Raw genomic sequence first — 25,421 nt, forward strand, 5'->3', positions numbered from 1 at the left:
CCACTTACGCAGTAGGAAAGTTACAGGGGGGGACTGATTCTGGCAGCCTCTGCCACAATAAGTACCCCCCCTCTAATCACAAAAATTGACCCCAACCATCAAGTGACTTATTCTGTGTACCTATTGGGTCATTTTGAGTATGTGTGGCAAATTTGAGCAGGATCTCTCTTTTCTAGGCAAAGTTATCAGGGGGGGGGCTGCCAGAATCCGTCACCCCTGGTAACTTTCCTACTGCATAAGTGGTCAGTGAATGCACCTCGAGTCCGACGCAGAACGCGAGTGACTTTATTTTTTTATTCTTTTGCTACTCTTGACGCAGCTATCGGTGGTTATAAAAAATAAACAAATCAGTCAATTGGAATACAATTACGTGTTCTCTAACAGGATACCATCTTTGTGTATGTTGACACTTAATTTGATCTCGCTGGAAACACGATCGCCCACTTAACTCATCCTCTCCCCTTTTCATCGTGTTTTAATCACTGAAATTCCCGTATGGTAGCTTCATTGATTGCGAAATTTCTTTGGTCTAACGAATGCAAATGGAGGGAATCCCCCCCCCCACCCCACCCGATTTTGGCGCAGTCTAACGCTTACTTGACGTGTTGAATTGTAGCGAATGGTGTGCTGAAAACCGCACCGACTAAGACTACCACTGATGGAAACCCTAGTTTAAATGAAAGCAAATCAAAAACACAAACTCATACATTCTTCGTGCCTTTCAATGAAAACAAACGTAGTAACATCGCGCCGCCTTCAGTCAATGCGTGCGCGCTCCCGCGACAGGGGATGCAGATTTTGGCAGGGGTAATAAGTACTTTGGCACGACACCGGTCCCGAACGAAACGGGCGGAGGTTGTTCCTCTACGGCTTGACTGCCACGCACGCACGCCGGCCGGTCTCCTCCGGAACTCTCGCAAGGCCCCCGAGCGAGGCGAAATGTCGCTCTTCTCTGTCCACTCTCTTCTTCTCCCACGCTCTTCTTCGGCGCACGCCGGCCGTCTAACCGCTCCAGCGCCCCGTCGTGCCGCTCGGCGAAACTACAATGCCCCCGAATATTTTTTAGACCCGCGAAGCACTGAACCCGCGAAAGGTGAACCGCGAAGTAGCGGGGTTTCACTGTACAAACCTTCAATATTCATGTCCGGTGTGGCCATTCCCTATAAGAAGGGAAGGCCGGAGAGAGGGGACACCTTTCCCTTTTTTCTTTTTGGGGAGACTTCTTTTGACATCAGCATGTGACGAGAATAAAATCTCTTTCTAACCAAAATGGCTGTGTCAGAGAATTTTTTTCCATCACCAATTCTGCCATGCTCCGCGACCTGTCCGGAGGGAAGCTGAGCCAGACCCACACATCAACAACAAAATATACCACCGTTTTGGCATTTTGCTCCATTGAGGGTCTCAGGGTGCTGGGGCGCAGGCGTTCAACAGCCGGCCGGCTGAACTTTCGGTGAGATGCTTTTACTCACAATGGGTGTTGTGCGCCTGTGTCCAAGCGGTCGGGGCTTTTGGGGTCGTTAAAGAGAGCTTGTGCATGTGGGTCTGCTGGCTGATTGGTCATGGAAAATGTCCCTGTGTTAGTTTCAATTATTGTTTAAACAAGAGGCCTCTATAAATGATTAAGACATTCACAGATGTCAAAGTAAAAAAATGATGATAGGAACTAAGTAAATGGGGACTAGTGTGGGAGAAATGTGCAGAAGATAAAGAAAAGAAAGGTCTAGTGGTTAAAGAGATGAGAAATAAGAAGTGTAAAACTATAGCTATAGACAACATAGTCGTGAATAAGCTCAGTTGTAGCACAGACCCTGGCCAGGGTGTAAATTTTAGCAGGAAAATGATGAGCTGAAAATAGAAATAATGAAGAGCAGCGCGCTTCCACGTATCGTATTGGGCACTTTGTGGCATGGAACACAGTAAGGATCGAGGCGTACCGTTGTGTGGAGGGCCCGACGGTTTTGCTGGTACGTAGCAAGAGTAAGGAATTAAGTCTGGGCCGGTTCGACTCCGCTGTTCAGATACGTTCCCTGTGATTAATCGTGTTCTGGTCAAGGCCACGCAAAATCAAAAACCTGGCTGCGGTCCGCCCCGTATTGGCACAGGATGTACGCAGGGGTTTGTGAAGAGATGAAAGTACGTGAAAGTTCGGCCTAATTAGGGGGGTTGCTGCTTCGTTTGTTTTTATTGTTATTTGTGTTGACACATGTGGGGCATGTGTCAAAGGGGGGAGATAGGTGCAGTATTTTGTTCTCATAATTGTTTTTTTGCATGTAAGGATTTTTAATATGACATGTCAACAATGATCATGCAGAGGTGAAAGAGTTGAAGATTGGGCCCAGCAGGAAGAATGCAAGCAGAGCGCTGTGGTCTCACCTCCATTTACTGTGTGACCAGGAAGTCAGGCAGCCCCCACGCAGGAGATAAGGGGTGATAGTTATAAACCAGTGCCAGTCCCTCCTTTGTAGAAAGAAATGCCCCTTCTAAAACCCAAATGTTATTGCATTAATATTCCGTTTTATCAGTTCAACTAACGCGTGTGCGTCCTAGTGTGCATTGAAAGATGCAGCATAAAAAATGTTCAAAATTTTGGATAATAACTAAAGCAAAATTAGAATGAGAAAGATAATTGGCTACATAATCATTGGGGTGAAATTAATCTTCATTGCAAGAAGCGGTCATATAAATAGAGAAATCTAAGATCATAAAAGGATTAATGCATGTTCCGTGGAATGGGATTTGTCAACACGGAAAAGCCCTGAGTGATGAAAACGTTAACATATGGTTCAGGAACAGGTCTCTTTGACGGCCAAAGTCTGACTATGTTAAACAATTGATAATTAGACCTCAATGAAGTGATTGTGCAGTTGAAAAAGTTCATATATTGACTGTGAAAAGCTAAAGTGAGAAACTAGGATTAACTATTTGGCAAACACTAGAACATATTCAGTCTCGAGGAAGACTGAATGCAGTAAAATTGCAATAAGAAGAACAATAAACCAGCCCAGAGTGTTACAATGTCCTGGAAACAAAAGTTTGGGATTGCCCCTGACGGGGAAATTCCTCTCTGAACTCCTCCTTTGTGCCCCCGGCAGCAACTCATGAAACAGGGAAACTGATAAGAGATACAATTTTGTTGAAACAGAACATGAAAGGTTAAAGGTTATGTAAAACGAAAAAAAAACATCTGATGTTCCATACTTCAGTTTGGCGACGGATGTACTACGATAATTCAATTAATGGAACAACATTTTGAGATGGAAATGACAGGAATGTCATGAATTATCATGTTATGAGGGGACTTTTCATATACAGTTAATTAATATAAATTAAATTAGAAATTTTTAGTCTGCGGATATTCCACTTCAAATTATACTGACTCATTGGTTGAGGAAAACGGGGTTATATTAGTTCAGTGGTTCTCAATTATTTCCTGTCACGCCCCCCCTACCAAGAAGAAAATAAATTTGCGCCCCCCCACTACAGTTTTTTTTACATTTCGTACTCATGTACATGTTCTTTGTATTATAAATGTTGGATTGTCAATAACATATCCCTTAACAAAGATAAATTGATTAAAAAAAAACATCATTTTGAGAACGACTATTGTGAGGATCTCGAAACTCAGCACTCTGTGGTGCGAATATTGATGCGATGATAAATATTTACTATACGTTTTTGTTTAGTTTGTTAAAACTTTATCAACATGAACAAACCAAACAGTTATTAATACATACATAATATAGAAAAGACAAAAAGAGCCAGGGGGATTTCAAACAAAAATTCTATATAAATAACATAAAGCAACAGTTTTAATTTGTTGACTATACATCTTTTTTTTATGTTTACAATCTGTTTGACGTCAAACCGCTTCGTTGTGATGACGTCAGCCATTTCCGTGTTCCAGCCTGAGAGCGTCTGCTAAAGTGCTCACGTAGCCATCGTCTTATTTTGTTCGGATACGTAATGGTTGCAATACAACATTTCTGTTCATAGCTGCTGGCTCTCCGCCCGAACGCGGTTTGAGTCAGACTTCTTTTCAAAGTTGAGCGTCCATCGAAGCAATTCATTTTAGCGCTTAGCGCCTCCTTGCTCGCTCTGCTGCGGCGCAAGATAGCTTGGCGCGGGGGATTTAAGGAGCGGCGAAAGAAATAACTTCCGGGTCAACGAGCGACGGGGGCGACGCTTTTTTTTTTTTTTAATCAGTACTGCGTGACAGGGCAACACATTTTTTTTTTTAAACCAGTACTGCGTGAACTCGGGGCACAAACAACTTTGACGAGCTCAAACTTGTTGTCTGAGATCGCCTTTTTTGGTCCCAAAACCATGTAAATCATGTTCCCCAGGGTCCCACGCGCCCCCCTCAGCATCGCACCGCGCCTCCCCAGGGGGGCGCACCCCACTATTTGAGAATCACTGTATTAGTTAGTTAAAAAAGACTAGCTAAATTATAGTTTGTGTTCATGGGGATTGAATATGAATCATAAACAGAAGACAAAACCAATTGGCATTGGCATTTGTAAAATATGATGAGGGATTAAGTTTGTGAGCTCTTATGGGAGACGGGGCGAGACGCGAATGGATTGAAGCTTCCGCCAGTGACCCGTCCAATAGTGTCACCACCACACAGCTGTGCTGGTGGCCGTCCTCGAGGACGTACGCCTCCCAGTTACTGACATCATGCGAAACAGTCCGTCAATGAGAAACTGCTAATCAGTATGAGTAGAATCCCCGTTTTTGCATCGATGAAAGAAAATATTGTATTGGATGGAGAAAAAGAATTGTTACAGTTGCGGGTTCAGGGGGCCAAGAGTGCTAATTCACCAGGAAAGGAAAAAAGAATATGGGGGAAAAAAACTAAAATAAAACAGGGGAAGCAGCTAATGCAGCAGCCGACGCATGCAGCTCCCATTGCGTCTGCTCTTTCCGTTTCCGCTGCTCCTGGGACATGTTCTGGTGACGCAGCGCCACAGCAGGCTTGTTGTCCGCACCGGCTGGTCAACAAGGTCACGTAACCAGGGTTCGCGGTTAACTTTAAAAACTGCTTGCCCATAGGGCAAGTGCCACTAAAATTTGCCTTGCCCGAGTGGCCAAATTACGTGCCCGACTTGGCCAAGTGACAATTTTTTTTCTCTAAGAATAAAATGTTTATGGTTGTAAAATGTGCGCCACAAATGTAAATAAACATATAATCTGATAAGCATAAATTAATCTTGTTTTCATCATCAACCATGAAACCCTGCTCACAACAGCATGTATCATCCTGTGCAGTTATTGAAAATGTTAATTGTAGTTTTAATAATTAACAAATCTGCATGTTAAATTGGGAAAATTATATTACAGCAATCCAGATGATCAATTTTAAGTCCAGCCTATTAATTGAGGAATCACATGAGTAAATTATGAGTGTGGGAAATTTGTGTATTCCTTTAAGACCAGTGCCTGTGGCGCTGCCTCCATAAGTTTCATAGCATAAACAGAACACAGTCACTGACACTATGTCAGGGCACATCATGGAGCTAATGAATTAACAGCCAATAATCAAATATTACTCCCTTCCTTACTCGCAACTGAATTGTCTACTTAAAAATATTCGAGCTATTTTAGTCATGTCAGAGGAATCCGAAATGTTCGGATTTGAACGAACTCGTCGCCACTTGTAAACATGCGCAGAAGGTAAGAAAACTTCCGACTGTCAATTTTCGGCCGAAATATCGTCGTTTTTTGTTGTGTTTTTCAAACTTCAAATGAGGATGCAACTACAGAGAGTTCCAATACTGCGGGATTTATTGACGTCCACTTTAACTCGACATTCACTGAACTAACTGATCCCCGTAGCGCCCGCCCATTGCCCCCGATAAGGCCAATGGACCAAACCATAACATAAGGGGTGTCTGGGTTAAACCATCACCATACAGTGCACACAAACAGATCACGTCACAGTTTTCGTCGGAATTAAAGATATTTGGCAGCTTTAAAAAATGCTTGCCCGGTCGGGCAAGTTGCCCATAATTTTACCTTGCCCGTGGCCAAATTTCACTTGCCCCGGGCAATCGGGAAGCGATTAACCGCGATCCCTGATGTTAGGGTCCCACAACAGGTGTTCCATCAGACGCACACGATAGCCTGTGTGTGCTAACTTCAGCTCGCTCCTAGAAACGTCTGTGACCATGTCAGGAATGAAATCGGGCATCAAAAGGGAGGTTTACATCGTAGGACGTAATTTTGTGAAATGCCCTCATGGTCCGGTCCAAGTTGGGGTCCACGCACTGCTCCGTGTGCGGCAGGCACAAGTCAAGGTAGCACGGTAGAAACAATATAAGACAAAGTCGCCGCATGAGCTTTGACTTGACCAAACCAAATAACTTTTTGTGTCCGACAGAGGTTAGTGAAAACGATCTCCGTTCTGTGAAAGAGGAGCGAGACTGGACTCACATCAAAAAGGAGGAGGAGGAGGAGGAGATCAACAAGTCACCACTAAACGTTGTCCCTATAAAGACTGAAGATGAAAACAAGGATGAGAGTGAGGACAAGAGAGGGGCGGAGTCTCCAAGCAGCAGCTCAAGTCATCACGTGACAACAGAAGGTGTTGAAGACCACCGGGGGCCATCACAAGCACAAAATGAGGACACATTATCAGATGCTCATGATGATGATGATGATGATAATGAGCAAACTAAAGGTGAAAGGGCATGTCACACTGACTCATTATCTTCAAAGTTGTCTTTAAAAGGGCACAGAAAAACACACAGTGGTGAAAAACCTTTTTCCTGCTCAGTTTGTGGCAGAAGCTTCTTTGAAAAGTCAACTTTTACAAAACATAGAAGAACACACAGTGGAGAAAAACCTTTTTCTTGCTCAGTTTGTGGCAAAAGCTTTTCTTTTAAGCAAAATTTAAAAACACATACACGATTACACACTGGAGAAAAACCTTTTTCATGCTCAGTTTGTGGAAAAAGCTTCTCTCAAAAGACACTTTTAACAAGCCACGCAACAACACACAGTGGAGAAAAACCTTTTTCCTGCCCAGTTTGTGGCAAGAGTTTCTCTCGAAGGTCTCATTTAATAATTCACTCAAGAACACACAGTGGTGAAAGCCCCTTTTCATGCTCAGTTTGTGGAAAATGCTTCTCTCAAAAGGCAAGTTTAACAGAACACACAAGAAAACACACGGGAGAAAAACCTTTTTCCTGCTCAGTTTGTGGCAAGGGTTTCTCTCGAAGGTCTCATTTAACAAGCCACTCAGGAACACACAGTGGAGAAAAACCTTTTTCCTGCTCAGTTTGTGGCAAGGGTTTCTCTCGAAGGTCTCATTTAACAAGCCACTCAGGAACACACAGTGGAGAAAAACCTTTTTCCTGCTCAGTTTGTGGCAAGAGTTTCTCTCGAAGGTCTCATTTAACAAGCCACTCAAGAACACACAGTGGTGAAAACCCTTTTTCATGCTCAGTTTGTGGAAAATGCTTCTCTCAAAAGGCAAGTTTAACAGTACACACAAGAAAACACACTGGAGAAAAACCTTTTTCATGCTCAGTTTGTGGAAAATGCTTCTCTCAAAAGGCAATTTAACAGAACACACAAGAAAACACACTGGAGAAAAACCTTTTTCTTGCTCAGTTTGTGGCAAAAGATTTTCTTCTAAGTCAAGTTTAAAAAAAACATACACGATTACACACTGAAGAAAAACCTTTTTCATGCTCAGTTTGTGGAAAAAGCTTCTCTCGAAAGACACATTTAACAAGCCACACAAGAAAGCACAGTGGAGAAAAACCATTTTCCTGCTCAGTTTGTAGGAAAGGTTTCACTCAAAAATCAACTTTAACAAATCATACAAGAACACACAGTGCAGAAAAACCCTTTTCCTGCTCAGATTGTGGAAAGAGTTTCTATCGTAAGTCGCTTTTAACGAGCCACACAAGAACACACACTGGAGACAAGCCATTCAGTTGCAGCGTTTGTGCTAAAAAATTCTTTTCTAAAAATGGTGCTGAGAGTCACAATTGTGCTGGTGAGAATTGCAGCGATCCTTGAAGCTTAAAAAAAGACAACAAAAAACTGAAGGAACTGACTCTTTGTGGTAAGATGTAAATGTGATTTTGAATCAAATATGTTATATTGAATTTTGCAAAGCTTTTTTATTGACATTAAGCCAATGTGATCAGTGTCAGAAGAACCATTGTGTCTGAGTGAAGATGAGTTTTTTGTGTGTTTACATCAAACATGTAAATGAAATTAATTGCCTTTGCCTGGAACAACATTTGTTAACATTATGCTTTTCAGTTTTCTTTTTAATCGTACTTAATGGAAAAGGTGTGAGAAGAAATGGTGCTTATGAAATCGGTGCCTTCCACAATCATCAATAAAATCACTTGTTCCACTTGATCAACTGGCCTTCATTACGCTGTGTGAAAAGGTGAAAAAGAGAACTAGAAGTTGAACTATAAAAAGAACAAGAAAGAGAAACGCAAATAGTCTCAGTTTCTCTCAAAGGTTTTGGAATGTCAGGAGTTGGCAACTTGATGGCGACTGGAATCAGTGCTGGTTTTCTCGCTGTGTTTGGTTGGCTCGTATATGTATGGTTCATTGAACATAACTCAAACTCTTCAAATATGCCCTCACATACATTTAATATTTCACTTTCTGAATAAATTTCTGACTTGCTAAAACCACTTTCTAGATTGAGCTCTATCAAGCGTTTGGGGTTTGTTGCTAAGCAGAATCTCACTTCGGAAAAACTTTCATTTTGTCAAATATACCAAATGTTTTTTTTCATGCTATATTATATTTTTTATACATTGGATTACCTTATTTTCGCAGTCATCAGGCCCACTTTAAAGTCCTGAAACTCGTCCAAGAAAGCCAGGGCGCCTTTTGTGGTGGAGCGCCCATTATGTGGACCAAGATCAACAAGTGCACTGCTGGGCTGACTGCGAACATTTACTGCATGCACACCGCTTATATAGAGAGAGAAGGCGGGCGTGGCTAACGACAGCAGGGGGCGTGAGAGGGGAACGATGGGCGTGAACGACAACAGGCGGATATGAGAGGGGAGATGGGCGTGAATGACAATGCAAAGGCACCCCCCCAGTGCAAAGCAGCCCCGATGCCTCTTTGTATACCAGGTGCAACACGTTGCTCAGGCAATTAATCAGCAAAAATTGCATCAATGAAGAGACACTCTTACGAAGCACAGTTCAAGCTGCAAGCTATCAGCTACGCAAATGTTCATGGGAATCGAGCAGCTGCGAGGGAATTAAAAATCAACGAATCCATGGTTCGCAAGTGGAGGAAGCAGGAAGACAGACTCCGCCAAGTCAAGAAAACTACACTGAGTTTTCGTGGAAGCAAGGCAAGGTGGCCCGTGTTGGAAGACCAGCTCGAGCAATGGATTGCTGCTCACAGAACACCTGGGAGAAGCGTATTGAGGTAAATTTCCGCTGTTGATGTGCGGGTCTGGCTCAGCTCCCCTCCGGACAGGTCGCCAGGCAAGGTTGGCTTGGTGATGGAAAAAACTTCTGACACACACCGGTGGTTGGAAGAAGATTTTATTGATCTCAGCTGATGTCAGAAGTTCCCAAAAGAAAAAGGTGTCCCCTTCTCGCGCCTTCCCTTCTTATAGGGAAGGCAAACAAAGGACATGAATATCTAATTTTCCCTTATTGCATATGCATTTTATCCAGCTGTCTCTTAGCTGACTCCTCAAACTGCCCCCATGGCTGCGGGGCACAGACTCCGCGAAGGTGCGACTTCTCGGCGCCAGACCCCTCTTTTGTAAACCCCCTCCTTGGGACGCAGATAACCCCTGTTCTGCTTCCTGACCCCCCGTAGATAAAGTTAAAGTCTCGTGCCTCTCAGGGCGGCAATCTACGTGTCAAAGGGGGAGTCAGGAAGCCCTGAGGGAGTTCAAAGCAACAGTTGTCATGGCCATAAAATAAGTTGTCTATGTCAGACCTTGTGAAAATACACTACATAATCCCCCCTTCGAGGCAAATCCAGATTGCCTCGACACTTAGTTAAGATAAACCAAAAACGACATCAGCATGAACCCAAAAATCTCAATCCAACATTTTATGCCAATCCCATGTCTACAATTTGAAACCCTATTTGTCTAGATCCTAAATGATGCTCAAGGCATGTTACTTAAGGTTAACTTTAGACTAGGAAAAGCTAATCTAATAAGGCCAAATCACTCCCTGATGGCACCCTAACACCTCCCACAGGACTACACACCACCGCAAAAATTTAAAAGATCTCATATCAACCACCCCGGTCGCATCAAATTCACCCCTTGACTGGTAATTCTTTTAGCAAACCGACATTAACATTAAGCAAATTTTGATGCAGTCCATACGGAAGTGTGAGGGACCCACCGAGCCTCCGTCGGAAAAAACCCCCTCGTGTAGAGAGTGGGGAAAAAGAGGGAGGCCCATACTAAGCAACAAACAATGTTTACAGATTGCCACAAATACAAAAGCCATGAACATGAAAACGGATATGAAGGCTTCGTATGACAAGCTGAAGCACCACCGATATAAATGAAAGAATAGTCATGCAGCAAATACAAATGATATCAAAACACAGTAAACATGTTCCACCGTTCCGTGCCTCCTGTGTGCGTAGTTGTGTGCTTGTGTATGTGTTGTACAGTCCATTGCACTGATAGAAAGGCACGCCGACAAACAGGACAATACTGGTAAGGGCCCGCAGCCCATAGTCATTGACCTCGCACCAACGTTTACAGTCCCCTCAACGGTCTGCAGGACCCTGGCCAGTTCCTTAGTGTCCTGTAGCAGTAAAAGCATCATAAATCTCCTTTGACCCCCCTTGGATCCCATCCAACCTCACAGCCATATTCAGGACATGATTGACTTGCTCGGGCAACACTTTAGGAAAAAACAGATCTGATGGTCGCATCCTACAACACTCATAGGAGTCCTCCTTGTCACTTGCTCCAAGCGGGGTTCCAATCTGCATCCACCTCCAGTTACACTCCACCTGAAATACAACAAGCAGAAACACTCCACACAAAATTGAGCACCTGAGGTGCCAAATTAAATCATTTTCAACATGAGAAATAGGCACATTCCAGGACGTAGATGGCTCCAAGGCCGCTGCAGTCTTCAACACAGCCACCGTCTCCGGAATGCCCCCCTTCGTCCCCAAACTGTACCAACACTGACTCTGTCAAATAGGGGAGGGTGCAGAGACAGCAAAAAATTGGGGAAGCCGCGGAGCGGAGCCCAACATCAGTCGAACTCCGGGTCCACAACCCCTCCGGCAGAGATGCAAACAGGACTTTCGCTTCCGAGTGACCCATTCCCTGTCCCGCATAGTGTCGAGAAATTTGGTAATGTTCCAAAACAAATGAATTTGTAATGGGGCAGAAATACGCTACCCTGATAGTGAAACAGAGTATTCAACATCTGAACTGAAAACCCGTCAGTCATCTTCACCATGGGGCCTAAGTCTTTAGTATGATCATGCGCGCCGTCAGGTAATGTGATCTGTGGCAGGCGAACGTAGACCATTCATACCGTCTCCTCTGCTCCGGAGCAAGGCGCACATGCAAGGCAACGCCGGTAGACATAACAAACACATAATCATCATGTAAGATCTATTTCTCACCCTCGATTTTGGGTGAATGCACACTGGCAAACCAAATCATCATAACTCAGTGTTCAATGCAAAGTATCAATCGGTGGTTTGAATGAGTGGAGGCGGCTACGCCACACAGACCAGAGCAGAAACAGGACGTACAAACCGCGGGAGGATGGTGACCCTGGTTTCAGAGCTGCCCAGTCTACTGGAATGGAGGAGAGCACAACGTATTTGTCCCCCGGCGGATGTGCATAGTCAAATTCAGTCCCATCTGGTAATGCCACTCAAATACCAGTGTTAGTTTCATTTGTGTGGTGTCGGTCCACTGCAGTGACTCGGGTAATCTCCAGAAGTCCACGAGGGTTGACAGTGTTGTTGCTCACTGCGATGTGCAGAGGGAGCTTGCAAAGCCTGGAGCATCTTGTCCCCCCATCAAAAACTGATGTCCATCTACCGTCACCGGAATGCCGGGACCTGCCAGTCCTTGAACGCTGAGGCTCCTCGGGCACCCCTATTGCGGAATGGGGGTCCCAATCTGGTTGAGGAGTCAAGTGTGCTTTGAGAGGCCATGGAAGCGTTGTCAGAGGAGTGGGTAGCGGTGGCGCCCCCTCGCTGGTGGAGCTCTTTGTGACCGGCATGGCACTGGACCACAGGATGGCACCTTTCAGGAAGTGGCGCAGTATGGACAGCTCATCACCCAGTGACCCAACACCCCACAGCAAGGGTACGTCCCACTCACAACCCATGTCTATAACCACTCCTACTTTTGTTACGTGACCTTGCTGACCGTCTGGCGCGGACAACAAGCCTGCTGTGGCGCTGCATCACCAGAACCTGGCGCAGGAGCAGCAGAAACGGAAGGCGCAAGCGCAGTGGGAGCTGTCTGTATTAGCCGCAGCATTCGCTGCCCCCCCCTTTATTTATTTTTCCTCTTTTTTTTTTTTTTTCCTTTCCATATTCTTTATCCTTTCCCAATGAATTTGCACTCTTGGCCCTCTGGACCCGCAAATGTAGCAATTCTTTTTCTACATCCAAGACAATATTTTCTTTCATCGATGGCGTACAAATTGACGCAAAAATGTGTGCACTACTCAAACCGATTAGCAGTTTCTCATTGACGGACTGTTTCGCATGACGTCAGTAACGGGAAGGGGCACGCCCTTAAGGACGGCCACCTGGAACAGCTGTGTGGTGATGACACTATTGGACGGGTCACTGGCGGAAGTTTCAATCCATTCACGTCTCGCCCTGGCAACCTGTCTCCCATAAGAGCTCACTAACCTAATCCCTCATAACAATGACTAGATGTAATCAACTCACAATTAACAGCACGTGTCATCTCTAAATTATTTTAAATTATGTTGAACCCCTTAAAGGTCTGTCTTGTAAAAACAAAAATTCCTGACTGTTAATCACCCAAACCTAAATTATTTCTCCCAATAGGTATCCTCATCATATTTTACCTATTCCGATGCCAATTGGTTTTGTCTTCTATTTATTATTCCCTTTTAATTCCCATGAACACATCAACCATAATTTAGCTATTCTTTTTCAGCTAACTCTTATATGACCCCGTTTTCCTCAACCAATGAGTCACTAGCCTTTAAACTGGATTATCTGCAAGTTAAAATTTCTACTTTACTGTATATCAAAAGTCCCCTAATAACATGACAATTCGTCATATTCCCATATAATTTCTATCTCAAAATGCCGTTCCATTCATTGAATTACCTCAGTACAACCGTCACCAAACTGGAGCATGCAACATTAGACGTATTTTGTTTGGCATGACCTCTAACCTTGCGTGTTCTGTTTTAACCCAATTGTATCTCTTATCAGTATCGCTGTTTCATTAGTTGCTGCCGGTCGTAAAAAGGAGGGGTTCAGAGTGGAATTTCACTCTCAGGGGCAATCCCAAACTTATGTTTCCAGTACATTGTGACATTCTAGGCCGGTTTATTATCCTTCTTATTGCAATTTTACTGCATTCAGTCTTCCTCAAGACTGAATACATTATAGTTTTTCTCTCATATTTAATCGTAGTTTGTCACTTTAGCTTTTGCGCTTTTCATATTGCCAAGTCAGATTCTACGCATCATGCCTTTATCCTTTTAAGATCTTGGATTTCTCTCTTTAAAACACCCCTACTTGAATCTAAGATTAATTTCACCCCCATGATTTTGTAGCCAATTATCTTTTTATCATTCTAATTTTGCTTTAGTTATTATCCAAAATTTTAAATATATTTTATGCTGCATCTTTCAATGCAAACTACGACGCACACGCGTTAGCTTTTTTGATAAACTGATGACACTGCTTAATAATGCAATCGCCTAAGGACACATGGGTTTTTTAGAAGGGGCACTTCTGACTACAAAGGACCTTGCACTGGTTTATAACTATAACCCCTTATCTCCTGCGTGGGGGCTGCCTGACGTCCTGGTCCCACAGTAGATTGAGGTGAGACCCCAGCGCTCTGCTTGCATTCTTCCTGCTGGGCCCAATCTTCAACTCTTTCACCTCGGCATGATCATTGTTGATATGTCCTGTTAACACTTAAACATCTTTACAGGCAAAAACAATTATGTGAACAAAATACTGCATCCATCTCCCCCCTTTGACACATGCCCCACATGTGTCAACACAAATAACAATAAAAACCGACAAACCAGCAATTCCAGACCATCCTACCCGTGACGAACCAGACTTAATTCGTTGACCAGCCGTCTCTCCTTCTGGAATGGACACTTACTTGAATGCTGAAACACAACTGGAAACAACTCACGCAAACAAATTCACTTTCCATCCAGTAGCTGCTCCCGCAACGTGCCTGACATGGAAACGGCTCTAACAAAACACACCTCAATAAACAAACACCCACTTACGACAACAAACCACATCATACAAATCAAACACCACACAATCTCGGAACTGGAATCAGCAGCGTCCATCCTGTAAATCAGCCTGAATTCATCATCAACAAAATCAATCAAACATGAAAAATAAAGGGTTGGGGTTAAAAAATCAACAAATATAGCATATCATCCTCTCAGAAGGTGATCCGCAACCTGCAAAATTAACATAAATCATATAACCAACACCGCGTCTGTTCCTTTAGCAACGGCCGAGCATTCAAGCTGAAAAAAAGGTTAAAAAACAAAACATTTCACGAAGTCACAATTGTCTTTCAACCTCAGTCTCTGGCACGAATGCCATATGTAGGGTCACTGTCCAAGTTTTTCGTCTCATAGTCGACATCTGTGTCACCCCTCATACAGTCCAAAGTCATTCACAGCTGGTACAGTTGTGTCCAGCAATATTTCCGCAATAGGCCTTCTCCATTTGACTAATTTGGTTGTCAAATGGTGCCATAAGATGTACCACTTCCAGATTATTCGTCCACACAGATTTGGTCAAGAACCGTCACCGATCAGTCGGTGTATCCCATTTGTTGAACCGCACAGCTTATGCAGTATATACTTCCAGATGAGAGGAATTTATCCTCTTATCTTGTTCACATCATCTCCAACTCTCGATGCACTTTTCCTTGAACATCTTCACACATGCCTCTTCAAGCATGCTACCTTTTATCAATTAAACAATCCCCCATGTGGTTGATTGACTCCCATTCTCAATATATATAGTCTAAGTGTATTTTTAATGGTGGCCACCCACACACACACACACACACACACACACACACACACACACACACACCGCACTAGTGACTGACACATTTTCATCCTCTCACAAAACCTTTAATCACACGCAAATGAGTCATTTCACAGAATCAGAGCTAATTTTCTTCAATCAACAGCTCCAATCCTCCATTACCAGTATTATTGCTTTCCCCAACTCCTTTCCAACCAATTGTAGTCCAATAGATTAGATGGATATCAAGTGCAAGACCTAATTTACCTTGAAAACAACTCCGCCTCCTCATTGGCTCTAATCTCCTCAAATAAATCCTAAAATGAACATCGAATTGTATGTTTAAAGTTCTTCCCGTGGCCTTCCCAAATACACCTATAATCCTAGAACATGGTTCAAATCCCCTCTTTGTTTGCTTCAATTGTTAAAACCTTCACACCTAAAGTTGTGCTGTATCTTCAAGTTCTTCTGTTTAATACCTCTTGGATTACAACTGCTCTTTTTTCTTCCCACATCCATGTGTTTATCTTCTCATTTGTTGTCATCCCGAACCTCTCTTGCAGGTTGTCAAACTCTATTTTGTTTTGTCTTGATTTCTTACTCGTTTATTTTATTATTTGTATTTCCTCAACGTCACTTTACAACGTTCATGCCTCCCCTTTTTCTAGTTCATTTTATTGTTTTCTGTGTGCAATTCCTTGGTGTTGTCACATGATCTTAATTACAGTAGTTAAATGTATATAATTTCTTCCTGTTTTGTAACCCCCTATAAGATTTCTCCGACTAAAAGGTTGTGGTCATTCAAATTCACTGTTCGAGCTGCAAATAGTTCATTCCTAATCAATCTACGAATGCTTTTTTCCTCAAGAGTTAATCCGTCTAGCTAACTATGGGAAGCCTACAATACCCCCCTTTAATGATGCCTCAAATGAACAGTTTGTTTTGTTTTGCTTTGTTATTTTTATTTATTTATTTATTTATTTTTCCTTTTCCCATGCCGCTGTCAACCAAGAAAGTATTGATAGAAATGTATCGCCTAATCATCTGATCAAATCTGGTGATTCATAATTTACCACTGGCTAATTCCAACTCTGCTGCATTAAATCCCACTGTTAGTTGTCGCCACGTGTATATTTTCCTTCTATTTTAATTTAATTCCATATGACTGCTACTCTTCTAAGATGTAACTCACAAGTATTTTATAAATTAGTTGCCCTATACGAATAGTTAAATTGTTTCCTCTTACTAGAGTTCGTATAGTTAGATTGAGTGATTTAACAGTCCAGCCACCTGCAGACTGAATTGAAGACAGCTCAACTTCCATTCCATATTCTAAGTTTCCCAATCAGGCCATTTGTACTCTGCTTCTTCCACCCAGGCTTTATGAACCCAACTCAGTGGGGGAGGCTGAGATCCCTCCTTTGACACCCCTCGTTGTTCACTACCTCAAAGCAAAGGCAAACGACATCTTCTGTTGGGGTCAGAAACAGGAGGTGAACGCAGGATTCTGGATCGGCCTGCTAAAATATTTAGACACAATGTTAAATAACATTCTATTTATTAAAAGTCATTAGTTATGGCTAGCCTACTTGTAACTGCCTTTTCCAATTCATGGAATTCCATGTTGTATACTCTAGTATTTCTGTAGTGCTGTATGGTTCTGGCCATATTTAACATTATCCTGCCCCTGACCAATTAAATCCCCTGACACCACACATAACTTACTCACTTCCCCAAATTCCTTTTCTGACCGTTCTCACTGTCTGTCAAGAAAATATTTCACTGAATCCCTTCATTAAGCATTAATTTTCTTTCGTTCTTCCTTAAAGCCAGGATGGCCGAGTGGTCTAAGGCGCCGCGTTCAGGACCCAGTCTCCCCAGGAGGCCTGGGTTCGAATCTCGAATTTCCCCATTGTGGGACTAATAAAGGCAATATTATTATATTATTATTAAAACAGTTCCTCAATCCTTCATTTTGCACTTCCTCATTCCTTCATTTTGCACTTCCTCAATCCTTCAAACGTCATACATTTTCCCAATCGTACACTTCCTTAAAACAAGTTCTCAACCCTTCATTCATTAATTATGTAAATTACTCGTCTTCTCCTTGGCCGCCCTCGTGTGCAAGCCTATCCTAGATGCTCACAGCAGAAAAAGAAGGGAAGGGGGGGCGACTCACTGTTCATACACCGATCACGCGGCCCCCGGGTTACGAGGGGTTACGCCCCCTACCAAAGGCTCCAGTTTACCGGCCACTCCTCCCTGCCAATTTACAAGCAGGCAATCTCAAGCCAACGGTAACAGCTCCTACCCCCTGAACTTTCCACTCGTTCCAATTCACTTACGTTTTTCTTACTCAACCTACCTTGCCTCTCAGTTAGAGAACCAAATTCTGCCCCCGCACCTCAGGTTTGACACCCCTTAAAATTTCAAATTTTTTTTTTTTTCAAGGCACAATTTTGATAGAACATTCCTTATCGATCTCGTGATGCCCCCCTTTAACCATTTAATGACTCTTTCCCCACATTTTGACACACAAACAGACGCAGACAGACACAGACACGGGCCCACTCCATAGAAGACAATGTTCACGAAAAGAACAGACACAAACAATAAACTGACAACAATTCAATCTATTTCATTTTGGCTTATGATAATTCTCGTTTTGATGGCTATTTTTCTCGAAACTATTACATGTACACAACCCTCTAAGGTTGGCGGCCAACGGCCACGCGTGCACGCGTTCACGCGCAGCACATGGACGTGTGCGCGTTTTGGATTTTTCCGATATTCAGTCATTTTTGCCATTCTTACTTTCTTCATCCTTATATTAATACAATCACATTATAGTTAATATTATTCTCGGTACGTCTCTATTGATTTTCAAAGCGCTTGTATATCGTTATCATTACTTCTGCAGACTTTCAAACATTTCTATTGTGTGCACATATCATTCATATACTGGTATACCATTATTAAACCCCCTAATTAGGCCTAATTTCCACGTACCCATATCACTTCATAAACCCCTGCGTACATCCTTAGCCAAACGTGGACCGCAGCCAGGTTCTTGATTTTGCGTGGCCTTGACCAGAGCGCATTTGATCACCGGATATGTCTCAAACAGCGGAATCGAACCGGCTTGACAAGGAACCTCCGTAACATACCGACCACAACGACAGCTCCTGGCTCCGCGCCGTCAACACTGAAGTGCGTCTCGTGCCTCAAATGCGCTCCATGCCTCGCTTGCCCAAACGATACGTGATAGCGCGCGTCTCTACTTCTGTTCGGATTTCTCTCATGCCAAACTGTCCGAACTTCTCATCTCATCATCTCTTCTATTTCATATCTTCTCTTCTTATCTCATTAGTGGTCTTTTCCGCTCATAATTTCCTGCAAAAATTTACACCCTGGCCAGGGTCTGTACTCAAACTAAGCCTTTCACGACTATATAATCCATAGTTCGCTTCTTAGCTTTTCAACAGCAGTCTCGGAGCTTTCCACTTCTTGTTTCTCATCTCTTTGACCACTCCCGCACAAGTCTCTTTACTTAGTTTCTTTCCTCAGTTTTTTTTTATACTTTCCTAATGTTATTGCATAGTGGGTTACCTCATGTCCCCTCACTAAGGCTCCATTTACTTAGTTTCTTTCATCAGTTTTTTCCTACTTTTTCTAATGTTCTTGCATAGTGCGGTTACTTTGACCTTTTCTCATGTCTTAATCCTTACAGCGGCCTTTCCTACTCTAAAAACCAAGACATAGGGACAGCATTTTCCATGACCAACCAACCAGCAGACCCACACGCACAAGCTCTCTTTAACTGCCCCAGAACCCCCGACCGCTCAGACACAGGCGCCCAACATCCATTGTGAGTAAAAGCAACTCACCTCTAGTTCCGCCGGCCGGCTGTTGAACGCCTGCACCCCAGCACCCGGAGGCCCTCACTGGAGCACGAATCCTGTTCGTGACGCCAAAAATGTGGTAAATTTCGTTGTTGATGTGCGGGTCTGGCTCAGCTCCCCTCCAGACAGGTTGCCGGGCAAGGTTGGTTTGGTGATGGAAAAAACTTCTGACAGACACCGGTGGTTGGAAAAAGAGTTTATTGATCTCAGCTGATGTCAGAAGTTCCCAAAAGAAAAAAAAGTGTCTCCCTCTCGCGCCTTCCCTTCTTATAGGGAAGACAAACAAAAGACATGAATATCTAATTCTCGCTTGTTGCATATTCATTTTTATCCTGCTGCCTCTCAAACTGCACCCCCGTGGCTGCGGGGCACAGACTCCCCGCCGTTGCGCCTTCCCGGCGCCAGACCCCTCTTTTGTAAACACCCTCCTCGGGACGCAGATAACCCCTGTTCAGCTTCCTGACCCCCCTTAGATAAGGCTAAAGTCCCGTGCCTCTCAGGGCGGCAATCTACGTGTCAAAGGGGGGGTCAGGAAGCCCTGGGGGAGTTCAAAGAAACAGTTGTCATGGCCATAAAATAAGTTGTCTAGGTCAGACCTTGTGAAAAAACACTACAACTTCAAAACAAAAATGTGGCGTATTTTGTTCGCCTGAGTGAACACACGGAGAAACAAGCAACTTTCATGAGAAAAACCGCAAAGGTAAGCGAGAGAGCCCTTAAAGCTAGCTACCACGTCGCTGAACTTGTGGCTAGATAAAAAAAAGTCTCACTCGTGGCAGAGGAATTAATACTTTGATTCCTGCCAATATATCAGCTCTGTGTTCATCCAAACAGGCACAGGTTTCACACTGAGTATAAATGTGAAAGATTTTACGATACTTTATTCTTTGTTTATTTGATTCATATTCAAGACTTTTAATAGGTCATTTTTCAATGTTAAAAAACACTTTTTTTCACATTTTCAGCTGGTAGTGTGCCGCGGGATTTTTTCAATGAAAAAAATGTGCCTTGGCTCAAAAAAGGTTGAAAAACACTGGCCTAGCACATAGCTAAAGATGTAGCTCCTCGAGCGACAGTGGAGCGCACAAGATTTAAACGCCCCATAAAAGTAGTCGACAAGAGGTCCGAAAATATTTGTTGCAAACCGTACTTCCCGATATGGACAACATCGGGACGGGAGCGGAGACATGTCAAGCGTTTTGCATCCACATCCGACTTGTGGTCGAGACGCGACATGGACCCCTGTTTGACCCCGACTGTGCATGACATTGACGACAAGTGGCAACTGCGCACCGGAGTACTCGAGACCGCACATTTTCCTGATGAAGTACACTTGTTTATTTGGCATTGGCATTCCATTGACATTTTTTTTCATTTTATTTAGCATTTTGTTTACAGGCGACTAGCGCCTTTGCACATGGCATTACAGCATCTTGGCACAATCTATTTGCAGAGAAGATTTTGCGAGAAGTACCCTTTTTCTCCTGTTCTTTGTGACATTGTTCAAGTCATGCAAAGTAAGATATTTGGAAGGCTTCTACACATGATTTTTGTACTTTTATTTTCCATTGAAAGTAATGTGTACCACTTGGTCAATAAAGAAAACAGTTATGTATTTCCTGCATTTATTTTGATTTTGGTCCGCGGACTGAAATCTATTGTGATTCATCGTTATAGAGGTAAAATTGCTCATTTTATTGCGATATTGATTTTAGGTCATATTGCCCAGCCCTATATTCTCTCCATCACAATCGTGTCTCTCAGCCTGCTGTTTAGTGGTGAATTTTTTAGCACAAACGCTGCAACTGAATGGCTTATCTCCACTGTGTGTTCTTGTTTGGTATCGTAAATGTGACTTTTCAGAGAAGCATTTTCCACATACTGAGCAGGAAAAAGGTTTTTCTCCACTGTGAGTTCTTGTGTGTCTTGTTAACGTTGACTTTTCAGAGAAGCATTTTCCACAAACTGAGCAGGAAAAAGGTTTTTCTCCACTGTGAGTTCTTGTGTGTCTTGTTAAACTTGCCTTTTGAGAGAAACTTTTTCCGCAAACTGAGCAGGAAAAAGGATTTTCACCACTGTGTGTTCTTGTGTGTTCTGTTAAATGTGACTTATGGGAGAAGATTTTACCACAAAATGAGCAAGAAAGAGGTTCTTCAGTGTGTGTTCTTGCATGCTCTGTTAATCGGAACTTTAGAGAAAAGCTTTTGCCACAAACTGAGCAGGAAAAAGGTTTTTCACCACTGTGTGTTCTGTTAAATTTCCCTTTTGAGAGAAGCATTTTCCACAAACTGAGCAGGAAAAAGGTTTTTCTCCAGTGTGTGTTCTTGTGTGGATTGTAAACGTTGACTTATGCAGGAAGCTTTTGCCACAAACCGAGCAAGAAAATGGTTTTCCTCCACTGTGTATTCTTTTGTGTGCTATGAACCTTGCCTTTTGAGAGAAACCTTTTCCGCAAACTGAGCAGGAAAAATGTTTTTCTCTACTGTGCGTTCTTGTGTGCCTTGTTAAATGTGACTTTACAGAGAACCTTTTGCCACAAACCGAGCAGGAAAAAGGTTTTTCTCCACTGTGCATTCTTGTGTGGATTGTTAAATCAAACTTTCGAGAGAAGCAATTCCCACAAACTGAACAAGAAAAAGGTTTTTCACCACTGTGTGTTTTTCTGTGCCCTTTTAAAGACAGCTTTGAAGTGAATGAGTCAGTGTGACATGCCCTTTCACTTTTAGCTTGCCCATCATCATCATCATCATCATCATTAGTATCATCATCGTCATGAGCATCTGATAATGTGTCCTCATTTTGTGCTTGTGATGGCCCCCAGTGGTCTTCATCACCTTCTGTTGCCACGTGACGACTTGAACTGCTGCTTGTAGGCTCCGCCCCTCTGTTGTCCTCACTCTCATCCTTGTTTTCATCTTCACTCTGTATCGGGAAAACGTTCACTGGTGACTTGTTGATCTCCTCCTCCTCCTCCTCCTCCTCCTCCTTTTTGATGCGAGTCCAGTCTGGCTCCTCTTTCACAGAACAGAGATCATGTTGTCTGACGTCTGCAGGACACAAAAGGACTAATTTGGTTTGGTCAAGTCAAAGCTCATGCGGCGACTTTGTCTTATATTGTTTTTACCGTGCTACCTTGACTTGTGCCTGCCGCACACGGAGCAATGCGTGCGACCCCGATTTGGACCGGACCATGGGGGCATTTCACAAAATTACGTTCGACGATGTAAACCTCCCTTTCCTAGCAGCACAGCTGTGATAAACGAGCATTTAAAAAGGAAGCACGTTGCGGCTGTTGCCGATTTCATTCCTGACATAGTCACAGACGTTTCTGGAAGCGAGCTGAAGTTAGCACACACAGGCTATTGTGTGCGTCTGATGGAACACCTGTTGTGGGACCCGAACATATTGATGGGGGCCACTGGGGGCCATCGCAACATAATGTCATTGATAAAATAGGAATCCTTCAAGCGAAATATGTTTACAAGTTTTTCATTTTGCATTTAGAGATAGTTTCATCGTGGGTACTTTTTGCTTCCATTATAATCTGGATCCCGAAAAGAATTAAAGGGGCCCTGGAATCAGAGTGGCTATTTATTGCATGATTTACGTGTTTGTTTTTTTACCCAAAATGACATTTATCCTGCTAGTATATTCCGACATTCCCCTTTTTACTTTTTTTAAATACAATTTCTGTTTCTAAATCAAATTTAAAAAAAGATTATGTTTGAAGAGACAAAATCCCTACACATCAGCATTAAGCAACAACACTTTGACTCTGACTTTCATGTTGACATATTTGAATAATGACTGTTTATATTAAAGTTATCCAATACATATTCAAATTAGACTAAGATACACCATAATATTATAAGAGTTCCCTGAATTATTTTGTAACTGCAATGATGCTTAACAGCCATAGGGTGTCAGTAATGAGTAACAAAGTAACACATCATTGTCATTTGGATAAATTACCAGGAACTATGAGTTGCGGGGGAGATGCAAACCACCTGAGCCACAGGAACTTTATTACCAGGAACAAAATGTTCCTGGCCTTGTTGGTAGAAAAGGGGGTTGTGACGTTCTCCCTTTTTAAGCCCATAGTAAGCCAAAGATGCAGATGCATTCCTTGCAGCATGCGCTTTTTCACTGATGAGATCCGTGCAACCCTGGGTGGATGCATTAAATGTATTTTAAATGTTTGGATGGGGTGAATCTACGCACATGTGCACAAAACAGTGCAGAGCCACCGGAGGTTCATTGACTCTCACCGGACGAAGCCAGTACAAAGTTAATAAATAAATAAATAAAACCATTACGTACTTGATTTTTTTTTAAAAACTTAATATTTTGTGTTTTATCCACTAAAATTGATCAACCGCCATTAATGTTTTCGCCGCAGTGTGCACATATTTTAGATTCAAACAGAATTCCTTCCGTAAGGAATTGCTTGAACAAGATATAAAAAACAGAAAATGTAAAATGTTAAATAATCAGTTCAAATTTTATACTGGAAAAACACGGAGTTCACCCCCCACTATTGGTTATTCTTTGGCATTTATTTTCTGCACTGATTACATTTGACATAAACAATTGCTCAGCAGACCTGCAAGTAAAAGGCAATATTTAAAAATAAAGCGGCAATAACCTTGAACGATTTCCCCAAACAACTTAATGTTGTGATGCACATTTTTAACGATAGAAAGTCGTTCTTTACAAAGCAAATGAGAGTAAGACGGGTACAAACCTGCTTCGTGTAGCACAACACGAGGCTGGTTGCAAACTTCGTCCAGCAGTTGAAGATGTTGCTCGTTCTCTTCTTTTTTTCCACAAAGTTCCTCTTTGTACTTGGGTGTCGTTTTTTCACACATTTTCAAATGATAATTGCAAAAAATCCGCACTTGATCTCTGCTTGACGATGAGCCATGTGCCTCTTTTCGTTAGCGGCTAGCTAGCTAACAAGGTAAGCTAACTACGCCGAAAAGCATCAACGCGCGAAAATGAGGTTATCGGGACACAAAGACTTAATGAATTATGTTGACGTCCTTTAGAGTAGCACTGGACATTCTGTGAAAAAATTACAGTCAGTATCACACTAAATCAGAAGAATTTAGCGGTGGTTGTTTTTGTTTCGGTGTGGACGGGTCGGTGGATGTGGTCGAGGCCCTTCGCAAGCTGCGCGCTTGCTTATGACGTCATGCTTTAAGCGCGTATTTTTCAAATATATTTCTTTGCCTCTGTCTTTCTTTTTACCCCTGGCTGTTCTATTTTAATATATATTTTATATAATATTTAAATTCGGTTGATAAAAAAACAAAACAAAATAACTAAATTAACGCCACTTTGGCGAGTCAACCACTACGTCACTTCCGCCTTTGCCCCGAGAAGCAGCTGCTGCAACAGCAGTGGGACGTTTACGTTTCTCCGACCGAACTTGCAACAATGCTGTGGTAATGTCTGCATATACTCGCAGTGCTTCTCAATTATTTCACGCCCGCCCCTACCAAGAACAAAAAGATTCGCGCCCCCCCACCACCAATTTTTTTCTGTCTTTGTATATTGATGTTAGATTGTCAATAAAATATCCCTTAACTAAGCTAAATTGATAAGAAATATCATGTTGAGAACTATTATAGTAAGGATCTCGAAACTCTGTACTCTGTTGTGCGAATATTGATGAGAGGACAAATATTTGTCATGTCATTGATGGAGTTGGGTCACCGTGGAAATGAGAAGTAGTTAGTAAATCAACCTTTAAAAGCCAAACTTACTCCAACGCGTGTTTGTTTTTTGTACTCAAGAAGAATAGGGTCAAATAAAGACTCAACAACAACTGAATAGAGTTCCAATATTTAGTTTCTTCAATTTCTGGCGTTCAGGAAATAGTACAAAGATATCTGAGCGGCTTTTTCTTCATCTCACGAGAAAACTGCACTTGGGCGAGCACAGTCGACAAATGCGCACCATCTTTCAGCCCAGCTTCAGTTTTCATAGGAGTTTTTTATGTCAAGGGTAATGTAGGTTGAATCGGTCGTCCCCGCTCCCTCCCACGGCACGGGTCCACGTCCAAGGGATGGTCCTTCCCAGGTTAGTCATCGTCTGGATAAGTTGATTCCCGTCTGGTCCCCAAGACTGGCACGCCAAGGCTGGCCTTCTCCGGCGGGCAGTCTCTCCGTCTCTCTCCCCGCTGGATCATCACGTTGTCGTCGTGCGGTGGCAGAGTAGCCATACGGGGAAACCAAGAATGATCCAAAAACCCGGCGTCCGAACCGA

General features: G+C 42.9%; 1 protein-coding gene across 1 annotated transcript in view; it reads left to right on the forward strand.

Annotated features, from left to right (window-relative positions):
* Positions 1–25,421, forward strand: part of LOC148341904 (uncharacterized) — a 54,022-nt gene that overhangs the window by 11,479 nt on the left and 17,122 nt on the right. The window contains exons 2-3 of the mRNA XM_088287985.1: positions 6,779–7,560; positions 7,729–7,873. Of these exons, the coding sequence (XP_088144111.1) occupies positions 6,779–7,560; positions 7,729–7,873 (927 nt within the window). The remainder of the gene's footprint in view (positions 1–6,778; positions 7,561–7,728; positions 7,874–25,421) is intronic.

This window comes from Idiotropiscis lumnitzeri, chromosome 2 (genome assembly GCF_059441095.1).
Source record: "Idiotropiscis lumnitzeri isolate Australia: NSW breed Sydney's pygmy pipehorse chromosome 2, RoL_Ilum_1.0, whole genome shotgun sequence".
In the NCBI taxonomy this organism is placed as follows: domain Eukaryota; kingdom Metazoa; phylum Chordata; class Actinopteri; order Syngnathiformes; family Syngnathidae; genus Idiotropiscis; species Idiotropiscis lumnitzeri.